Below are 20,003 nucleotides of genomic sequence, written 5' to 3'. Positions count from 1 at the left end.
GGGGCGCCTCCAGCTCTGTTCGTACTTGGATGTACACAGCGCAGCCAGCTGCACGCTCCCCGGGCCAAGGGCAACTCCAGCACGCTGGACCAGCCCTGCAGTGTGAGGCTGGCGGACTCAAGGCAGGTCTAGCCAGCTGCTTGGTGGCCCAGGGCTCCTGCCACACGCACTCTCCCAAGGCCGTGAGACGCCAGCGGGGACCAGCGGTTTGTCCGGGCAGCCTGGCTCTCCCAGCAGCACAGCATGCAGCACGTCCCCCGCCTGTGCTAGCACGCTGTCAGTCAGGCTGACCGTCGTGGGCATGCTGCCTTCATTCAGTCAACATCACTGGGGGCCCCTTGACCTTGGGCCAGGCTCCTGCAGCGCAGGCACCCACGATCCCACAATGAGGGACTCCTCACAGTGCCCCACGCCCTTCGGGGCTGCAGGTATGGTGGGGTCTCCCAGGGGCTGTGCTGAGGGCAGGAGGGTCAGGATTGGTGACGGGGCCCCTCCACCAGGATGAGTGGCCTTTACAGCTGACGTGTGACACCAGCACCAAGAGTGGCCAGACACATTGCCCGCTCTGTGCTCACTGCTCTGTGGACACTATAGGAGCGTCCGATGCTGGGCTGCATGACCCTGAGGAGGCTCATCTTTTACTTCCCCCAGCGCCAGCTCTTTCAATTCCACCGGGAGCCTTCTCCCCGCTGCCTCCAGGGCAGCCAGCAAGTCGTCGGGACGTCACTGGGTGCTGGGTCTCAGGAGCCTTGCCTCACCCTGACCAGGGCCCTGCTGCCAGGGCTCCGAGTGGGACGACCGTGAACAGCAGTGAGAACGCAGCGCTCATGCCCTGCTGTCGCCTCACCTGTCCAGCGTCCCAGTGACCAGCGGATGACCAGGCCACTGAGACGGGGAGTGACGTCCCTGAGCTGCATCTCCACAGCGGCCTCCCAAGATCCCACCACCTGGGCCCGCGTGAGGCTGCAGACCAAGGCTGCAGCGGGGAGCCAGACACACAGGGGGACACCAAGCAGTGGCGATGCCACCTTGGACAGCCCACAGCGGCAGGGAAGAGCGTCTGGCATGGCTGAGGGCAGGACTCTGCAATCTGCGAGGCTCGACCCCCCACAGGATGCTCAGTCCAACCTGCATCCCTGTCCGCAGCCAGGCACAGGGGACACGGGGACGTGGGGAGGTCTGCACGGGGGCCGGGGACGCCAGCAGGCCTGGGCTGCAGCTGCGGCTTCCAGTCCTCTGCCGTCAAACCTCAGGGGCAAAGGTGAACTTGGAGCCTTCAGCTGCACGGGCAGGGGACACGGCAGTGTGCAGCTGCCACCCCAGGGGGGCCCCCAGGAAGTGCTGGGAGCTAAGGTCTGAGACCTAACAGCGCAGGGAAGTGGGGACGCACTCCTAGGATCACAGACCTGCAAGGACCTGACCTAACGTGGGACAGCTCCTTACTGGGTGCACACTGCCCTCCCCTCCAGGCCCCCTGGTGTAGGCCCTTGAGGCCTTCCTCCTACTGGCCCAGCTTCCAGAGGGCACTGGGAGATGGGTCTGCAGAGTCCACCCCCCAGGCTCCAGGGCTGGACTCACGGCAGGAGCAGGGGCATCCCCGGGGTGGGGGCACGAGGCCTCAGGATGAGGTGTCGAGGGCCTGGCAGGCAGTGAGGCCGTGGTGGTGAGCCGGGGCTCCTCACTGGCGTGGCTCAGCCTCCCCGCCCCTGGGCTGGGTGCTCAACCCTGGGTCCCAGCACGACACAGGCAGGCCCTCTGCTCAGGCCACCCTGCCCCCAGCTCTGGCTACCCACTGTCACTCCAACACAGTTCTGAGGAGGGGGCCTGGAGGGACAAAGATGTGGCCCAAGGTCACCTCCACAGCATCTGTGCATCCTCTGGAGACCCCCCTGGAACGAGGATGAGGCAAGGCCCAGCTCACCCCTCCCCAGACCAGACTGACTCCTCGGTCCCCCTCCCTCCCCCCGTCCAGATCAGCCAAACCTGGGGTTCATGGAAGCAGCCACCTGCCCGCCCCGCCCTGCTGACTCATCCCCACACAAGCCCCTGCAAGAAGAGGCCTGGGGCTCCCGCTCAGCCCAGCAGGCTTGCCGGCACCTATCAGCCCAGCCCCGGGCCTAGGGGAGAACCCCAGACCCACCTGCACCGCCGGGGTCCACTCCAAACTCACAGTCACCCACGAGGTGGCTGCGTCCTCCACCTCAGCCCCTCTCAGGTGTGGGCAGCAGCCTAACTCTGGCCAGCCCCTCCCAGACGGCACACCTCGGCCACAGCCTGTGCTGAGAGAAGGAGCTGACCCCCCAACCCCCAGGCACCAGCAGGACACACCCTGGCACAGCCCAGGTGTCAAGCCACTTGGCCAGCCAGTCCTGTAGGCAGACTGTGGGCCAGGACCCTGCCCACGCACTGCCAGCCCCGACCAGGCAAGGGGCCCAAGACCCCCACCTGGGCCCTCCTGGGGGGAACAGAAGAGCTGGGACCACAGCCCACAGGTCCCCCACAACAGAGAGCTGTGAGCAGACACTCCCGAGCCACGTGGCCCAGGCAGGACGGCTCCCAGGTGTTTCATAAGCTAAATAGAAAGTGGGGGCCTAACCACAGGCTCCTTTAAGGCTGCAGACAGGAAACAAGGAAGCATGGCGGCCTGCCTCTCCCTGGAAGGGCAGCACTGGGAGGGCCGAGCCTGAGCCCAGGATGGTGGCTCAGGGCTGCAGGAGGTGCCCACTGGGGAGTCAACGGACAGGCCTCCCCACATGCACTCCTCAGCACAGGACAGACCGTGACCAGCTCTGTAAGTCCTCTCCTGATTGGCAGGTACCTATCTGCAGGACAGTCAGGCTCCTGACAGCCAGTGTGGGGTGGTCAGCTCCTGCCACAGGGTCAGCTAGACCATGCAGCCCGTTCTGCGGGTCCCCAGCACAGACCACCATCCACAACAGCAGGAATGAAAAGCCTTCAAAACAGGAGACGGTCATGGAGGACCTGGGTCCCAGCAAAGGTCAGAGAATCCTGGCGGCTGCGGAGGCACACTCTCAGCCACCAGAGAGGGTGACACGGACATGCTCACGGGAATGCCCACGACAGCTCGCAGAGAAGTCACGACACACTCTGTCCAAGTGGTGCTTTTGGAAAACACCGTCATGAACGCAGAGGGATAGCTGCTGGACCGCCTCCCGCTGATTATCACTCCTGGGGAGGCTGGAGGCCTGGCCGCTGCCTCTCCCAGGCCTCCCCACTGGCCTGTGGGTCCTGCCAGTGGGAGAGCCCTGCGCTCACTGACAGGGAAGGGACGCCTGCTCAGAGGCTGCAGGACAGCGGTGGGAGCAGGCTTCTAGGTGGGTCACACCTGGGAGGTGGGTCACCTGCCAGGAGGTAGGGCCCAGGGCTGCTGGGACAGGGGAGGGTGGTCCTGAGCAGGCCCCTGCGTGGGGAGAGGCAGTGGGGAGCAGACCCCCTTTGGCCCTGCTCCCATTCCCTCTGTGAGACCCCTTCCTGCTCGGATCACCCAGCAGGTCTGTCCTCCCCGGTGGACTCTGACAGGTTCCTCTGGTCAGTAAGATCAGCTCTTTCAAAAGCAGGAGTGGAGGACCCTGGTGCCTGGCCCTTCCCGTGTGAAGCGTCAGGCCCTCCGCTCTCCTGGGCACGCTCGCCCACCCAGCCAGAGCCCGGGCTTCCTGGAGCCAGGCCAGCAGGTGTGGGAGCCCAGGTCTAGGGAGGTCACAGTGCCAGGAGCCCCAGGAAGGACGCATCCTCAGGTGGGCTGCTGGGGAGGAGGCGGATGGGGGCCAGACCCGCAGCAGGACCTCCACGGGACACCAAGGAGCGGCAGGACGTGACTCTGGCTCAGAGCTCACTTCTACAACGTGGGCTTTGTCCTCTGGTGAGGACACGGCTCTGGTCCACGGACCTGCAATGCTGGGGCTCAGGACTGGGTGGGGCCAGCCCCCACAGCAGGTGCCCTCAGAGCTGAGGCTCTGGGAGGGGAGAGGATTCCAGCCGGAGCAGGGAGTCAGGCTGAAGGAAGGCCGAGGCCCAGAAATGCCTGCTGCGTGCAGGTGGGGGCGGGCGGAGAGGGCAGCGCTGGTCCAGTGCAGTGGACAGCAGGCACAGCTGCGCTCCCAGATACAGGTGAGGGAGTACGGGCAGTGCTGCCGGGGCTCAGGTCTGCGGCCAGGTGGTCAGGAGGGCCTTGGGCTCCCATCACAGGCCCAAGCAACGGTCACAAAGCCAGAGGAGCCCCGGGCGACCATGCAGGAGGCTTCATGGACAACAGCAAGGGTGACCAACGGGGCTGGTTTGTCCACGGTTTTCCATTTCAGCACAGAAAGCCCAGTCCTTAAATCCCTCACCCTGGGCAAGCAGGGGACCCCAGCAAGGCCCAGAGGAGGGAGGGAGAGATCCCCAGGCAGCCTGGGCCTCACCTGTGACAGGCAGCCACCCTGCCCCTCAAGCACCGTGCAGTCCTACTGCCTTCCAGCCGGCCACCCCCATGCCACCAAAACCAGCAACCCTGGTTGGAGAGGTCAGTGCATCTCATGACTTGACAATACCCTTCCAAGTCATCAGAACAATCCAAAAGTGATATTCAGCTTGAAAACTGCCAACTGACTTTAAAAAAAAAAAAAAAAACTTAAAAATATACCATCTAAGGGTGTCAAAAAATGTCGTGAAACCGGACAGTGGTGACAGGGCACGATGCTGCCACGGCACTGAGCGCCACCAGGCTGGACGCACTGAAATGGCCAGTCCTCGTGAGCTGGCAGTGCCACCCGAGCCCCTGTAAGGACGTGACCACCCAACCCAGGGACCACTGGGAAAGGCTCACTTTTCAACTCTCTTCTCTGCCACCTGGACACCCCCCGGGGGCACTTCATTTTGCCGCTCAGCCAACCAGAGCAGAGTCCGCTTGCCCACCTCACAGTGGGCTCCTTAAGCCACCCTCAGGCCCTGGGCACCTCCCTGAGGCAGGGCAGGGAGCGCAGGCGGCTCACAGCGGCCATGCGGGTGGGGGCCAGCAGGCAACGGCAGGCGACCTGCCCGGGCTGACCCTGCATGGCTCCCACCCCGCGCCCCAGACCCCCTGCAGCCCGTGCCACAGGCCCGCCCACCCACAGGGCCCACCCACAAGTGCTACTTGAGCCCTGTGCCAGGGCTGGCTAACCGTGAGATGCCCCTCTGTTTTCTAAGCAGGTTATAGGGAAAGACAGGCCCAGGAGGCTGCGCTCGTCCCATCAGAAAGCAGAGGCAGAGGCACTGGAGGAGTGAAGGAAAACCCAGAGTCCCCTGGCACCCAAAAGGCAGGCTTTCTCCCCAGGAGCCACCGCACAGAGGGACAAAAGGCCCTCCCTAGCCCCCCGCCTCAGTCCCCCAGATACAAAGCCGGCCCTAAAGCTGGGCGTGGTGGCACCGGCCTGTCATCCCTGTGGCTCCAGAGGCTGAGGCAGGAGGATCTCAAGTTCGAGGCCAGCCTCAGCAACTTAGTGAGGCCCTGTCTCAAAATACAATAAAAGGGCTGGGGATTTGGTCAGTGGTTAAGTGCCCCTGGGTTCAGTCCCTGGTATTAAAAAAAAGAGATCTTGCCCCTGAACACCTGGCCCACTTTTAAACCACCCCATGTTCCCTTCTAGCTCAAGACATGTCAGACCCATGGCAGAGAAAAACGCAGGAGGGAAACGGAACCCTGCTGAAGGCCCAGGGACTTCCAGCCAAACCAGGCTGTCCCAACCCTAAAGCCACTAGCTGCCTGCCTTGGGGCTTGGTCTCCCCCAGAGAAGACCCCACCAGGCCCTCCTCACTCTCCTTCCAGCACAAGGCCGCGTCCAGGACTCAGAACACAGTATCGGGCGTGCACGCCCCGGCTCCCCTGCCTCGCAGCGCGCTCACAGCCAGGTGCCCGTGCAACACGCCACAGCCCATGGCCTGGACTTCCTGTCCTGCACACACACGGGCACCCCTGACCTCTGACGGCCACGTGCTGGACGGACAGGAAGCCTCTCAGAACAATAAACCTTGATATTTTCCATTCTCTCTTCTTTGAAAATATGGGCACTTTCAATGACGTGCCAGAATTTTCCATGCGTAAGAGATCACCGAGTTGGAGAGGCGCCCCCACCCCCACCCCCGCGACTGGGAAGCTTGGCTTCAAGCCACAGTGTGTGTGTGGGGGTGTGCACCAACGTCCTAAAAATGCCCAAAGCTCACACACCGCTGTTTACCAGCCCCGCAAGGCGCCTCCCACAGCCCACACCCGCACCTCGATCATTTGATAGTTATTTAGGGAGTGGGGAGCCCACAGGACACAACCAACAGGGGCCTCATCCTGAGCAACACTCGATCTGTTCAGAGGACAAAGGAGCAGGGTCCCTGTGCACCACGTGGCTTTGTAACCAGGGAGACGGTGCTGTGTTTCGGGTGCTCAGAGGAGAACTGGGCATCTGATCTCGGCGCCTGCTCCTCTTCCTATACCCCAGGACCTCCCCCTCCACCCGCTAAGAGACGTCAGGCCAAACTGCCTAAAGGTAGCAAATGCCAAAGAAAAATGCACCCAAGCCAGCACCCACGCAGCGGTTTGGAACCCAAGACTCAGTCCTGGGGGAAGGGGAAGGAGCTGGGTCAGCCCTGGAACACAGCAGCTGCAGGCTCACCCGCCACCTCCTCTCACTTCCTCTCCCCCCAGGTGGTAGATTCAGGAGAGGTACCCAGCACTAGGCCTCAATCCGCAACTCGTCTCCCTTCCTGGGCTGGGCTGCGAGACTTGGGACACCAAAGATCCAGGAACACCTGTCCCTAAGCTGGAGGTCCCAGACACAGCAGCAAGCTGAGGAGCCCCTCATCCACATGGGTGCCTCTACACAGTCCCTGCTCTCTCCCAGGCTCCCAAGGAACATGCTTCTCTGTGAGCTCTCTCCATGCAGCTAAACAACCAGAGACCTTATCCACATACCAGGCACAAAAGAACTTATGTTGAAGAGTGTGTCCCCTTGGCTGTTTAGGATGACAGGAAGTGGGTCAAGAGTTTGTGCAAGAATGTGCAGAATGAAGAGACCTCAGCCCGGGAGGAGAACCCCAGAGGCGGGCACTGGCCTCGGGACTCAGGATGATGGGGCTGCTCGGCCACTCATGCTCTGGTCAAAACCGTACCTGAAACCCCACAGCAGAGGACCCACCCCCACGCCTCCGCCACCTGAGGTGTACGACAGTTTGATCCCCCAGACCCCGAACTACCTGGGGCTCTCTGTCACTGTGACTCTCCTCCACTCACGTTGCAGAAATGGGCTCCCAGGTCCTTCTCTTGTCTGACTCATTTCACCTGAGCAGAATGTCCTTGAGGCTCACCACGTCACACCAGGTATGAGTGTTCTGCCTGTTACGGCTTGGAAGGGAGGTGTTCCCCCAAAAGCTCATGAGTTAGGCAATGCAGAAAGTTCAGCAGCAAAATGATTAGGAGAGCCAGTGGACTGATCATACGGTGGACTGATGATCTGAAGGACTATTAGGTGGTGACTGCAGGCAGGCGGGGCACAGCTGAGGGAGCAGGTCATTGTGGGTGTGGCCTTGGACTATATCTTGTCCCTGGCTCCTCTCTCTCTCTCCCCCACCCACTCTCTCTTTACCAGCTGCCATGAGTGAGAAGTTGCCTTCCACCATGACGTTCTACCTTACCTCAGATCCAGAGCCACAGAGTCAGCCAACCATGGACCATGGATGGAACATCTAAAAAACATGAGCCCCAAAGAAACCTCTCCTCCTCTAAGTTTTTTCTGTTGAGGTATTTTGGTCACAGAGACAAAAAGCTAACTACACACCTGCTTCTGAAGGCGCTGAGTGGGTGGACCACATTGGTTCACCCCGCCCTGTGATGGATGCTGGGTTGTTTCCACCTTGGTTTATTTTTTTTTTTAGTTGCCAATGGACCTTTATTTAGTTATTTACCTGTGGTGCACAGAATCGAACCCAGGGCCTCACACATGCCAGGCAAGCGCTCCACCGCTGAGCCCCAGCCCAGCCCTGCTCCCACCTTTGACCATCACGAACAATGCTGCCTTGAACACGGTGCACAACTACCTCTTCAAAACCTGCTCCTCATTCTCTGGGGAACGTGCTCAGAAGCAGGCTACCAGATCCCACGGGAAGTCCGCTGATCTGGAAGCCTGCTGTTCCTTGTGCCCCAGTGGTGGCACCTCCCTGTGGTTTTGATTTGCATTTCCCTAAGGAGGAGCCATGCTGAGCATCTTCACATGTGCTTCTTGGCCATTTGTATTTCTTAGGGAAATGTCTATTGGAGCCATTTACCCATTTTTGAATCTCAGGTTGTTTTCTTATTGAATTGTGGGAGTTCTTTATATACTCTGGATATTAATCCCTTAACAGACGCACAATTTACAAATGTTTCAGCTCCAGGAACCAAACAACCAGGGGCACTCTTCCACTGAGTTACATCCCCAGCCCTTTTTATTTATTTACTTTTTTTCCTTTTTATTTTTTATTTTGAGGCAGGGTCTAAGTTGCCCAGGATAGCTGCAAACGTGCAATCCTCCTGCCTCAGCCTCCCAGGTGGCTGGGATCACAGGCAAGTGCCACACACTCAGCTTCGTGACGGTTTTTAAATGAGATGATTTCTCAGCACCTGTAAGGTACATAGGCAAGAGGAAGAGAGTAAAAACCACAGCCACCTCCTGGCTGGACGTCTGCGTTTCCAATCCTGTACCTAAAAAAATTCAAACCTTGGGAAAGTAAAGAGAGGTCCTGGGAGATTCTGGTCCTTCCCCATCAGGCCCAGAGGGGGCTGGACTTACCTGGAGTCAGGCAATCAGCAGTGGGCAGCTGGGAGGGCCCAACCCAGGCCAAGCCCCGGTGAAACCTCATGCTCTCTCAGAGAGCTAGCGGGCATCCATGTCAGCGTCACAGCACATGTAAGAACGGCTGCTGGCCCATGGCCGTGCCCAGCGGTGTCCGGCGGTAGAGCTGCACAGCAGCTGGCCAGCCTCACGCTGACTGTGCGCAATCAGCCGGCTGATCAGCGGTTACTGCCCTGCAAGGGAGTTCTTATCTCCCAATGCTAACACAGAGCAGGATTTTATTTGAATTAGTCGCTGTTAGTTTACCTTAGCTGAGTGTCATTTAGATTAGATATGAAAAAGCTCTGAAACTGTAAAAACAAATGCAGAACTGGGAGTGGAAATAGACTATGATAAAGAAGGAAAATTTCTGACGGATATATAGATGGCCGAAGGGAGGGTGCGAGGCGGGGCGGGAGGCAGCTCCCTGTCAGTGGCGGCTGGGCTCTGCATCTGGAAGGCCCTCAGAGCCCGGCTCCGCCCCTGCTCAGCCTAGACGCCTCACCTGGTATCTGCCTCCCCGGACCCCAGAAGCAGCCCTGCTGACTCCTAAGGGCCGCCCCACACAGGGCAGGGGCTCACCTTCCTGCACCTGGTGCCCACCTGCCCTGCACACACCAGCATCCACAACAGCTCCACACAGAGACCCACAGGGACAGAGACAACTCCCCGAGATCCCCCAACCCCCTGTTACCCCCGCCCAGCATTGCAGACACACCCCGGGGCAGCCAGCAGCACAGGCACCACGTGCACAGGACTCTCCGCCCTCCTGCTTCCTGTTTGGTGGTGGCTCACACTGGGCTCCATGCCCAGAATCCCTGAGCCTGTGCCCAAGGCCTTGGGCTGTCACAGTAGCCCCTCTGTGGCCTAGCCATCAGTGAGCAGTGGACACTGTGGTTAGAGCACTAGACGCACAGGTCTGGGCCTGGTTCTGCCTTCCAACCTCAGTTTCTGTGCCTGACAATGGGTTTCTGTGGGATGATGCAGGCAGACCCCGAGCAGGTGCCCAGATAGTGGGCAGACCACAACCCAGGCAGGCAGCAATAGCACCCACGACGCCTGGCCAGAACAGCCCGCCTGGTGGGGCCCAGGAACTGCCCAAACACCCCACAGAGGGGTTCCTGGGCTACAGAGAAGCAGGACTGAGGATCCAGATGCAAGGGCAGGATGGCGGCCAGGAGCAGCTGCTAACGCTTGCTGTGCGCACCGCTGACCTGGGCACCGCTGGCTCCCTTGGAGCCCCACTTCCTGGTCTGGAAAATGGGGGTGCTTCCACCTGGATGGCAAAGCCCAGGAACCTAGGGTCACCTGCTCGTCCAAAGTTCACCTTTGTCCACAGTGTCCCAGGAAAAGCAGCTGCAAAGCCCCCTGCACTCCCCCCGCAGTGACAAACCACCTGTTCCAACAGCTCCCGGTTGTGACTCTCCACAGAGGGTGCATACGTCTGACATCTTGACCTCTGCAGGACAGCCCTGTGAACCCAGGGCCAGCAGCCCTCCCTGCTTCCAGGAGGGCCACAGTTCAGGATACACTCCCAGCCCCCAAAAGGCCCCCAGCTCTCAAGGTCCCCAGCACACTTCCTCGCGTCCCCAGACGGGGTTAAAACAGTGCATTGGGGGTGGCTGGAGGAAGGTGCTTTCCTGCATGATCTGCCTGAAAGCAGGGGTACGTGTCGAGTGACAGAAGCCCTGGCCTCCATCCAGGACCCCAAGAGACAGACACTAGAGTGACAGCAGCAACACCTGGCCAAGTGGGGCTTCTCCCAGCTGTGGAATGTCACATCTCGAAAACTGGACGGATCACAGGTACGCACAGGTTCTCACCTGAAGCAAGAGTGTGAGAATCCAACTGTGGAGTTTCCTGAAAAAGGCCCATCCCCTGCCCCAGGGCATGTCCCCCAACACGGAGGGAGGGACTGAAGATGGCTCTTGGGGGTGTCTCTGGATCCCCTGGCAGGGCCCCATGCCTCTGGGTGACCCCACCCAGCTCATTCCAGAAATAACCTACAACAAATATTTGCCAAGTGTTCCCGAGAGCCAGGCCCCTGGCCCGCGGGGAGCAGAGGCAGCCGGGGTGGGGGTGGGGGTGGGGGTCACCCTGCAGGAAGGAGCAGCCACTGGCATGAGTTTGTCCCTGGGACCCTCACAGCCTAGAACCCAACCCCCCGTGTTTCCTGGGGTGGACCCAGCACCCTTCCAAAAAGAACACCGGAAAGTACCAGGAAGACCAGGGAGTGTGACCTAAAGGGCCCCTTGATCTAAAGGGACGCCTCCCGGTACTCGGGGACCTGATTCTGGACACTGACATGAACCTGTGTTCGGGTTAGAGGACACTAAGGAAAACCACAGAAAACTATTTCCCGCGGGCTGTGAACAGCGAACACCTGGCCAAACTTGTGCATACTTTCCACATGCTCTGCCCCACAAGATAACATCTACCTCTGTTTGGATCTCAGCGCTGGCAGGGACAGAGGCCTGTGGCACCCGGCCATACACACGCCCCAGGCCCAGACGCTGCTGCCAGGGGCCCCACCTTCCACCTATCCCGCTCCTCAACCGGTGTCTGCCATCGGGTAGGCCTACACGTCAGCTCAAACCAAGCAGACTCTTCGACGGTGACACAGGTCCTCCACAGAGCTCCAGAGCCACCAAGAACACCAGCCACCACCCAGGTGACTTCAGCAGCCCCCTCCTGCCCCTCACCTCACCTGGTGCTGCTGGGCGCCCGGCCATGGCACGTCAGGCCCCCGTGGACCTGCACCCCTTCCTGCCTCCCAGGGCCCTGCTCCCACGGCCTCTGCTCCCCGCCCCCTCCAGGCCCAAAGACTCAGAGAAGCAGCTACCAGCAGCCCCCCCCAGCTACACAGGGCTTGGCCACAGCAGGCCTGAGAGACCCTGGAACAATGCCCACCCCAACTCCAAAGAGGCCCAGAGGCTGCTGGTACCCAATTAGGAGGCACCTGCAGGAGCAGTGGTGTCGCAGGGCGGGCCAGGATGCTGGAGCCCAGGGAGCTCCCAGCTCCCCTCCCCGCCTCTCACAAGGCGCCAGCACCTGTCCTCAGGCTCCCCAACCCCAGGGACCTCCTTCAGGAAGGGGCCTCCTTCAGGAGCCCCCCTCGGGCTCTTCCCCATGTGGTCAGTCCTGTTCTGGCCTCCCACAGACCCTTTGGTCCTATGAATGGGAGCACAGTTGCCACCATACGCAGGTGTCCCCAGTGCTTCCTTGGTGTGCCCATTTCAGATGGGAGTAATGCCAGGTCCATCCACATCAGGAGGTGGCAGCCAAGACTCGAATGTGGCCCGGGAGGACAGTCCCCGGTCACGCCATGACCCCGCCACTGCCACCGAATCTGACCGTCTAGGCTGGCAAGTGCTTCCCTGTTCACCCATGCTTCACGGGAACCTCACCAGGGGCCAAGCACCTGGCCCTGCTTTCTGTGTTCTCAGCCCAGAGACCAGCCCGTCAGCAACCACAACACTGTCCCCAGCAGGTCCTACAGAACATGGTAGATCGCTCCTGGCTCAAGGGATCCCTCCACCTCTGGTCTCCCTGCAAGCCGCTCACCTCACACCCCCACGTTGGCACAAATTCCCACCCCCCCCACCCCTGCCACTGAAGTCAGCAATCTGTGTATGGCCAGGGCCACGCTGGCTCTCTGGGGCCTCAAAAGGGCTCTTGGGCCTTGTGCACAATGGATGCTCGGTAAGTTAAAAGTCACTCCTGCTTCTAAAACGTATGAGCAAGTGGCTGTTCTCCAAAGCCGTCAGAGCCTTTAAATGGCTAACCAGTCGCCAAAAGTGGCCCATGGTTTCTGTCCCTCAGAGAATCCAGCTCGACCACTGAGGCGATTCAAGACCACCAACCTCTGCCAACTGCGAGTTTCGGGGAAATGTAATACCTCCCATCCAGGCCGCGCCTGGCACAGCAGGCAGCCCGACTTCCTTGTTTGTAACCTGCTGTTTAAAAGTCCCTGTGATATCCTGCATTTAACTAGGCCAATACCTTTAAAACTTTACCCACCTCCAGGACCGTCCACTCCCCACCAGAGCAAACGGCACACAGATTCCCAGTCGTATTATTTCGCTGAGTTCCAACATTTTCTGACACATGTGAATGACTCACCGACCAACCAGTTTTGCCCCGTGACACTGCCACACACCTGCACCGTGGGAGACGTGGGGACGTTACCTTCCACGGCTGCCAAGTTCTGTGATGCACACAGCTTAAGAACCCACCCACAGGCACCCACATGTTCCAGGTGCATTAAAAATGTCAGCGTCACTAAAAGACCAACGTCGGCAAGGGGCCATGCTGGAGTTTTGCATCAGGTTCCCAGGCACACGACTTTGAAAAACACACGCAGCTTTTATAAACGTTCATGAGAAAAAAATCCCAGCCACAGAAATCGAAAACCTCATTCAAAAGTGTCACCTATGAAATGAACATCTTAATAGCTAATGGTATTTAAAAGATGGCAGCTATCTGAATTTCACTATATTCAGACTTCAAAAATTTTCAAGGTGGGGGCTGGGGTATCAATCAGCAGTAGAACACTCCCCTAGCATGTGCAAGGCCCTGGGTTCCATCCCTAGGACCAGGGGAAAAAATTACATTTTTTCCCAAAAAGTGTTTTGTCCTTGGGGGCAACCCAACACCATCATTGCTATCCCTGGAGAATGAAGATGATCCCCAGGCCAGGCTGCAGGGAGCTGCCCCCCTCTAGCGCATGCCCGGGGCCCTGGCCCAGAACTACCCAGGCTGGCCTTCCTGCCCAGAGCCTCCAGGGCAGTAATAATGCATCAAAGACTTTAGGGTAGGCTGTAAAGCCTGCGCTGACAATTGCACCTCACTGAAAGTGGTTTCAGCTTGAATCAACAGCCTCCCGCAGGGTTCCTTACAAAGCCAGAGTCTGGAGGCTACTGGGATTGGTTGGATCCCACAGGAATCTGCCATTAGGACCTGCGGGTCTCAATCTCCTGTGAGTAGCTTCTTGGGGGCAGTAAATAGTGTCCATGGCCTGAGGGTCACACAGCACACCAACATGACTACCTCACACAGCTTCTGACCTGGCCTGGAGTCATCCAGCTTTGGATTCCTCAGAATTGTTCCCAAGGTAGGAGAGGGGGGCGTGAGGGGCGGCTGGCTTCATTCCCATCCTGGTGCCCCATCACTGGCTGCACAGCCCTGCGAAGGTCACTCAGCACCTGTGCACCTACCTCAGTGTCACCCAGGAACAAATGACAATGTGACTGCGAGAGTTTGGAAAGCTCCTTACAGCCAGAGACCAGCCTAAGGTAACTGTCATGTGGGGGTGTCAGGGCACCAAGCCCCAGATTTCCTTGAGGGCCAGTTGGCCAAGGACCCACAGCCAGAAATGGCCGTTGAGACGCAGCGGGGAGCCTCCACCTCCCCTCAGCGGTGACCTGGGTTGCGCACCCACCTGCTGGGAGCCCTCGGTAATCCGCATCCACCTGAACCCTGCTCTCTACTCACACAGGGGCCCGCACCGTGGACACCACACAACACCCTGTCTCAGCACGCACCTGCTCCCACTAACGCACCGTGTCCCCTGAAAAATACACCCAACCCTACTATCTTGCCAAGTTGTTTCTACACAGGCCTAATTTTCCACTCCATCAGATGAAGAGGCGTGGGGGTGCACGGTACACGAGGAGTACCCACAGTCTGGTTGACAGTCTGTCCCCTGGAGCCTGTTCCGTATGCTTTACACACTTTCACGGCATCACAAAACCTGAAGTGGTCACCAACAGGGTGACTTCGTGGCCAGAAGCTAGGCTGAGGTGTCACATGACTTCAAAATCAACCCTGTGAGACCAGATCCTGTGAGGAACCGTCTGTCCCATGCCAACTCTCTACCGACAAACAGCCAGCGGCGGAAACTCTGCAAAGTGAATTTTCATTTCGCACAGGACGCCCACAGCAACACTGTATCACAGTGATCATTTAAACAGGGACCTAAAGGCCACAGGGTCCTTCTGGGCAGGATCTTGGTCTCATAAATAAGGCCACCTGCCTGCCCAGCTGACTACATCCACAGGTGGGTAGGCAGACAGGCCACCTCATAGAGCCACCGGAGGACCCTTCCTTGTCCCCTATCCCCTGCCCAATCCTGTCTCCCCACGACTCCCAATTCCCACACCCTCTATGGTCCTCCTGTCCTTGGTACCACAGGCTGGGCCCCTGCAAGTGCAGGGTCAGCAGCATGCAGGGCCTGCGGAAGCCACTGGTAGCTGAGCTGAGACGCTTCTCCCTTCTGCCCCCCAGCCCAGAGCAGGCAAGCAAGGTTCTCATACCGGATCCACCACTAAGATGGGCGGCCTCTGAAATAACTCCCAAATTACAAGCCCGCGTCCAGAGCCGGAGCCAAGATCAAACGGAGTTACACGTTTCAAAGAGCTACACAGAGGCGGGAACACACACGTGAGCCGAGCTGTTATTATCTGGAGGAGACAGAAAAGCAGACCAAGGGAACTCCAGCCGTATTACAGGGTGACTCAGGGAACATCAGCAATTTCCAACGGTCCCACCCGGGGACTAATTGGCACATGGGGCAGGCAGTGACCTTTGATCCCTCAGACAACCCTGCCTGCAGCGGCTGACTCAAGGACATCACTCAGCACACCAGACGACCCAGATAACCCTGAGGCCAGGTTTTAATAGCACAACTGGAGGAAAGCCCTGAGAAAGCCTGCACTTGAACTTGAAGAAGCCCAGGCCTGCTCCTGGCAAAACTGCTGAGGAAAGCGGAGTGCTGCCTCCCCCCCTTGCTTGGCCTGGCGGGCAGCATGCCCCCAACCTGCAACTAGAGGCAGCACAGGCCCCAAGAATTGCCCAGGCCCTGCCTGAATGGGCCCTAGCAGGCCCAGCAGGGCCCTTGGCGGGTCCCCGCAGCTCCCCAGGCAGCCCACAGGAAGGCCCTCCTCCTCCCCCGGCCACTCACCCGACACAGACACTTCCATGAGTGCCTCCAGCGGCCGGTTGTTGTCCAGGTCCCGACTGAGCTGCAGCTCACCCGTGGCCGGGTCCAGCAGCAGCAGGGTCAGCTCATTGCCCTGCAGGAAGGTGTAGTTGAGGCTGTCCGACAGGTCGGGGTCGTGGGCTGGGATGCGGCCAATCACACCAGTGGGGAAGCTGTTGGACTTGTTGGTGACATAGTTGTTGAAGAGGATCTGAAAGTCCGGCAGCTCGGGTGGATTGTCATTCTGGTCCAGGAGGTGGACACGCACTGTGGCCCGGCTCACCAGCGGGGCCGATGTGGCCTGCACCACCAGCACATAGTCTCTCTGGACCTCAAAATCCAGCTCGACCAGGGCTCGCAGGTCCCCACTCAGCAGGTCCAGCTGGAAGACCTCTGGCACATTGCCCTCCACGATCTGATACATGATCTGGGCATTGGGGCCTTCGTCGGGATCGCTGGCCCGTACCCTCGCCACCACCGACCCCACTGGGCTGTTCTCTTCTACAAACAGCTCCAGTTCATCCCTCTCGAACACAGGGGGGTTGTCATTAATGTCCAAGACAGACACCTGGATGTCCACAGAGGCACTTAGGGGAGCAGGGCTGCCTCGATCCACAGCCAGAGCCCGGAGGTTGTACACGGCCACATTCTCGCGGTCCAGTCGGCGCTGGGTACGGATCACACCTGAGGTTGGCTCAATGTAGAAGTCCCCATCACCATCATCCCCGCCCTGGAAGGTGTACAGCAGGCGGCCGTTGGGGCCCGAGTCCCGGTCAGTAGCAGAGACCTGGAGGACGCTGGTAGATGGGGGAGCATCCTCAAAGACAGAACCCTGGTAGAAATCTCGCAGAAACCTGGGTACGTTGTCATTGGCATCCAAGATGAGGATCTCCAGGGAGGTGGTGTCTGACTTCTGAGGGATGCCGTTGTCCTGAGCAGTGATGGCCAGTGTGTAGGCGGCCTGGTCCTCATAGTCCAGCTCCGTCATGGTGTAGATGGTACCAGTGTCAGGGTCAATGCGGAACTGTGGCACAGGGTCCTCCAGCACGTAGGTGATGCGGGCATTCTCCCCCGTGTCTTCGTCGGTGGCACTGATGGTGGCAATGGAGGTGCCCACCGGCCGGTCCTCACTAACACTCACGGTGTAGTGGGAGCTCTGGAAGACCGGCCGGTGCGTGTTGGCGTCAGTGACGTTGATGAAGACCTGCGCGGTATGCGAACGCGTGCCGTCGGACGCGGTCACCGCCAGCACGTACTGCCGCTCCTGCTTATAGTCCAGCGGCAGCGCCAGGGTGATGAGGCCGCCGCCGCTCTGACTGCTGAGCGCAAAGCGGTTCCGCGTGTTTCCACCAGTGAGCTGGTAGGTGATCACGCTGTTGGCGTCGCGATCGCGGGCCTGCAGGGTCAGCACGCTGCTCCCGACAGCTGCATCCTCATTCAATCGCAGCTCGTACGTGGGCTGGGTGAACACTGGGTCGTTGTCATTTACATCCAGTACCGTGATGGACACGCTGGCAGAAGAGCTCATGGGCGGCGAGCCATGGTCCACTGCCTCCACCCCAAAGCTGTAATGCTCCACCTCCTCCCGGTCCAGCTCGGCGCACACAGTGATCCAACCCGAGCTATTGTGGATCTGGAAAGGGAAGTCCAGGGTGGAGGTGGGGTCCTCAGAGCCAGCACTGCCGCCCCCCAGGGCAGCAGAGGCTGTGTCCACCAGGCGATAGCGCAGACGGGCATTCTCACCGGAATCTGCATCAACCGCCTGAATGTGCAGCACCGAATGGCCCAGAGGCACGTTCTCCAGCACAGCAGCCTGGAAGGGGCTGCTCACAAAGATGGGCGCGTTGTCATTAACGTCCAGCACCTGCACAGAGACCAGCCCCGAGGAATTAATGAGGGGAGGCCGGCCCCCATCCTGGGCCTTGATTCTAAGTGTATACTCCCGGATGGCCTCGAAATCCAGCGGGTTGATCACATCCAGGCTCCCGCTCAGAGAATGCAGGTAGAACTGCCCCTTCAGGTTCCCACTGATGATGCTGTAGTGGATGGCCGCGTTCTGACCCTGGTCCCTATCAGTGGCCTGCACACGCAACACAGCCGTGTTCACCGCCACGTCTTCGGGCACCTGAACCACATAACGCTTCTCACTGAACTGAGGGTAGTTGTCGTTTTCGTCCTCCACTAAGATGTGCACCGTGGCCGTGGCGCTGAGCGGGCCTGGGTTGCGTCCCTGGTCGTTGGCCTCCACCAGCAATTGGTACTCGGCCGCCTCCTCCCGGTCCACCACTGCCCGGGTGCGCACTACTCCCGAGCGTGCATCAATTTCAAAGACGCCACCCGCACCCTGCAACAGGCGGTAGCGCATATTGGCATTGGAGGGCGCGTCACCATCGGTGGCACGAATGGTCAGCACCTCGTAGCCCACTTCGAGGTTCTCACGCACACGCTCGCGGTACTCAGACTGCTCGAAGACCGGGCTGTGGTCGTTGGTGTCGCTAACTGTAACGGTGAGGTAGGTGGCGGCCGAGCGCCGTGGCGAGCCGTGGTCCACGGCACTAACCTTGAGCACATGAGTGTCCTTGGTCTCGCGGTCCAGCGCGCGGGCCGTGCTCACCGCGCCCGTGGCAGAGTCGATGAGGAAGTAGCCATTGGAGCGCTCGTCGAATAGCGCCTCCATCTGGTAGGTCAGGCGCCCCGCCTCACCTTCGTCGGGGTCCAGCGCACGCAGTTCGATGACCAATGTACCCGCTGGCTCATTCTCGGGCACCGACACCTGGTAGCTGGGCAGCGGGAACTGCGGACTCGTGCTGCTGCCCGCGCCCCGCCGGGCCCGCCGCGCCGCTCCCGCCCTGGCCTGGGGCCGCATTGGAGACGGCGGCGGCGGCGACGACGCTGAGGGCGTCCCCGCGGTCATCTCCAAACCCTGCTCAACCTGGACGGCGCCGGCCGCACGCTGCAGGGCGCACAGGAAGCGCAGGCTGGCCGAGTCGCCCTGCGGCAGGCAAAGGAGGCGGCGCGGGCAACGGGACCCAGGTCGCGGTGGGCAGCTGCAGGCGGGGAAGGTGGTAAGGACTGTGAGCACCGAGTGAAATGGAGCCGCGCTGCCGCCAGGATCCGGGAAGCAGATAGCCCTGCTGAGCCCAGGAACCGAGCGCAGTGTCCACGCTCGCAGCTCCGCGCCGGGAACCGATCGGCGCCGCAGCCGGGAGCCGCAGCCGGGGCCGGGGGTGCTCGCCAGCAGCAGCGGGCTCTGAGCCGTCTGGGCGCCGGGCATGGCCAGACGGACCTGCAGCGGCAGCGGCCGCCCCAACAATCGCGCGCATCCCCGGAGCCCCGCGTCCAGCCCGCGCCGCCGTCCGGTCAGCAGCCCATCGCGGCTCACGTCCAGCAGTTCCCGCAATGCCCGGGGCGTGCGCGCAGCATCCAATGCGTAGGTCCAGCCGTGCCCGAGCGCGAAGGCGCGGGCCCTGCCGGGCACGCGCGGCTCCCAAGCAGCCGCTGGTAGCCCCAGAGCCGGCAGGGCGGCGGCGGCGGCGGCCAGGAGCACCAGCGCGGGCAGCACGGGCGGTGGCGACGGCGCCATAGCCCGGAGCCCGAGCCGGGCGCCCGAGCACAATCCATGCACCCGGCGCACCTCCGCATCCACCCGGCGTGGCCGGGGGGCGGCTCCCGCGCGCCCGGTGCCGGGCCCTCGGAGCGACCCGCACCCTGCCTCCCCGGGGGCCCAGACGGTGACACCGGAGGCCACGCGCCCGGCCTTCCCCGCAGCTTCCACTTCGAAAGCACTTTGCGAAAGTTTGCGAAGTTGGTTTCAAGATGGCTCCTCCGCCGTCCCGGGAGGGCGCCGCGCATCAACCTGCGGCAGCAGCGGCTCCAGGCGGCTCCAGGTGGCCCCGGCGCGGGCTCGGCCCGGCGGGCGTGGGAAGCGGGGCGGGCCCAGGCGGGGCGGGGGCTGAGCTCTGGAGCGGTCTGGGCCGCGCCGCAGCGCGCCTCGCAGACCCTGGCGGCCGGCTGCTGCCTGGGCGGTGCGCTGGGCCCGCGCCCCTCCGCCGGCGCTCTCCCCGCCCCTGGACCGGCCCCGCCCCGCCCTCGGCCCAGCCGCTTATTGTTCTACCCCGGGGGGAGCCGGCCCCGAGGTGCGAGCCGGGATGATCGCTATGGAGACGCGGGGGCGCGGCCCGGTTGGG

The 20,003-nt window shown here is 60.8% G+C and overlaps 1 protein-coding gene across 2 annotated transcripts in view; it reads right to left on the bottom strand.

Moving 5' to 3' along the window:
* Celsr1 (cadherin EGF LAG seven-pass G-type receptor 1) overlaps positions 1–19,399 on the bottom strand; it is a 119,748-nt gene extending 100,349 nt beyond the window's left edge. For both annotated transcript variants that reach the window (XM_027954608.3, XM_027954609.3), the window contains exon 1: positions 15,799–19,399. In XM_027954608.3, coding sequence (XP_027810409.2) covers positions 15,799–19,399 — 3,601 coding nt within the window. The remainder of the gene's footprint in view (positions 1–15,798) is intronic.
* Between the last annotated feature and the right edge of the window lie 604 nt (positions 19,400–20,003).

The sequence above is a fragment of the Marmota flaviventris genome, chromosome 3 (genome assembly GCF_047511675.1).
Source record: "Marmota flaviventris isolate mMarFla1 chromosome 3, mMarFla1.hap1, whole genome shotgun sequence".
Lineage (NCBI taxonomy): Eukaryota > Metazoa > Chordata > Mammalia > Rodentia > Sciuridae > Marmota > Marmota flaviventris.
Note: the sequence above shows the minus strand (reverse complement) of the source record. Positions and strands in the feature narration are given on the sequence as shown.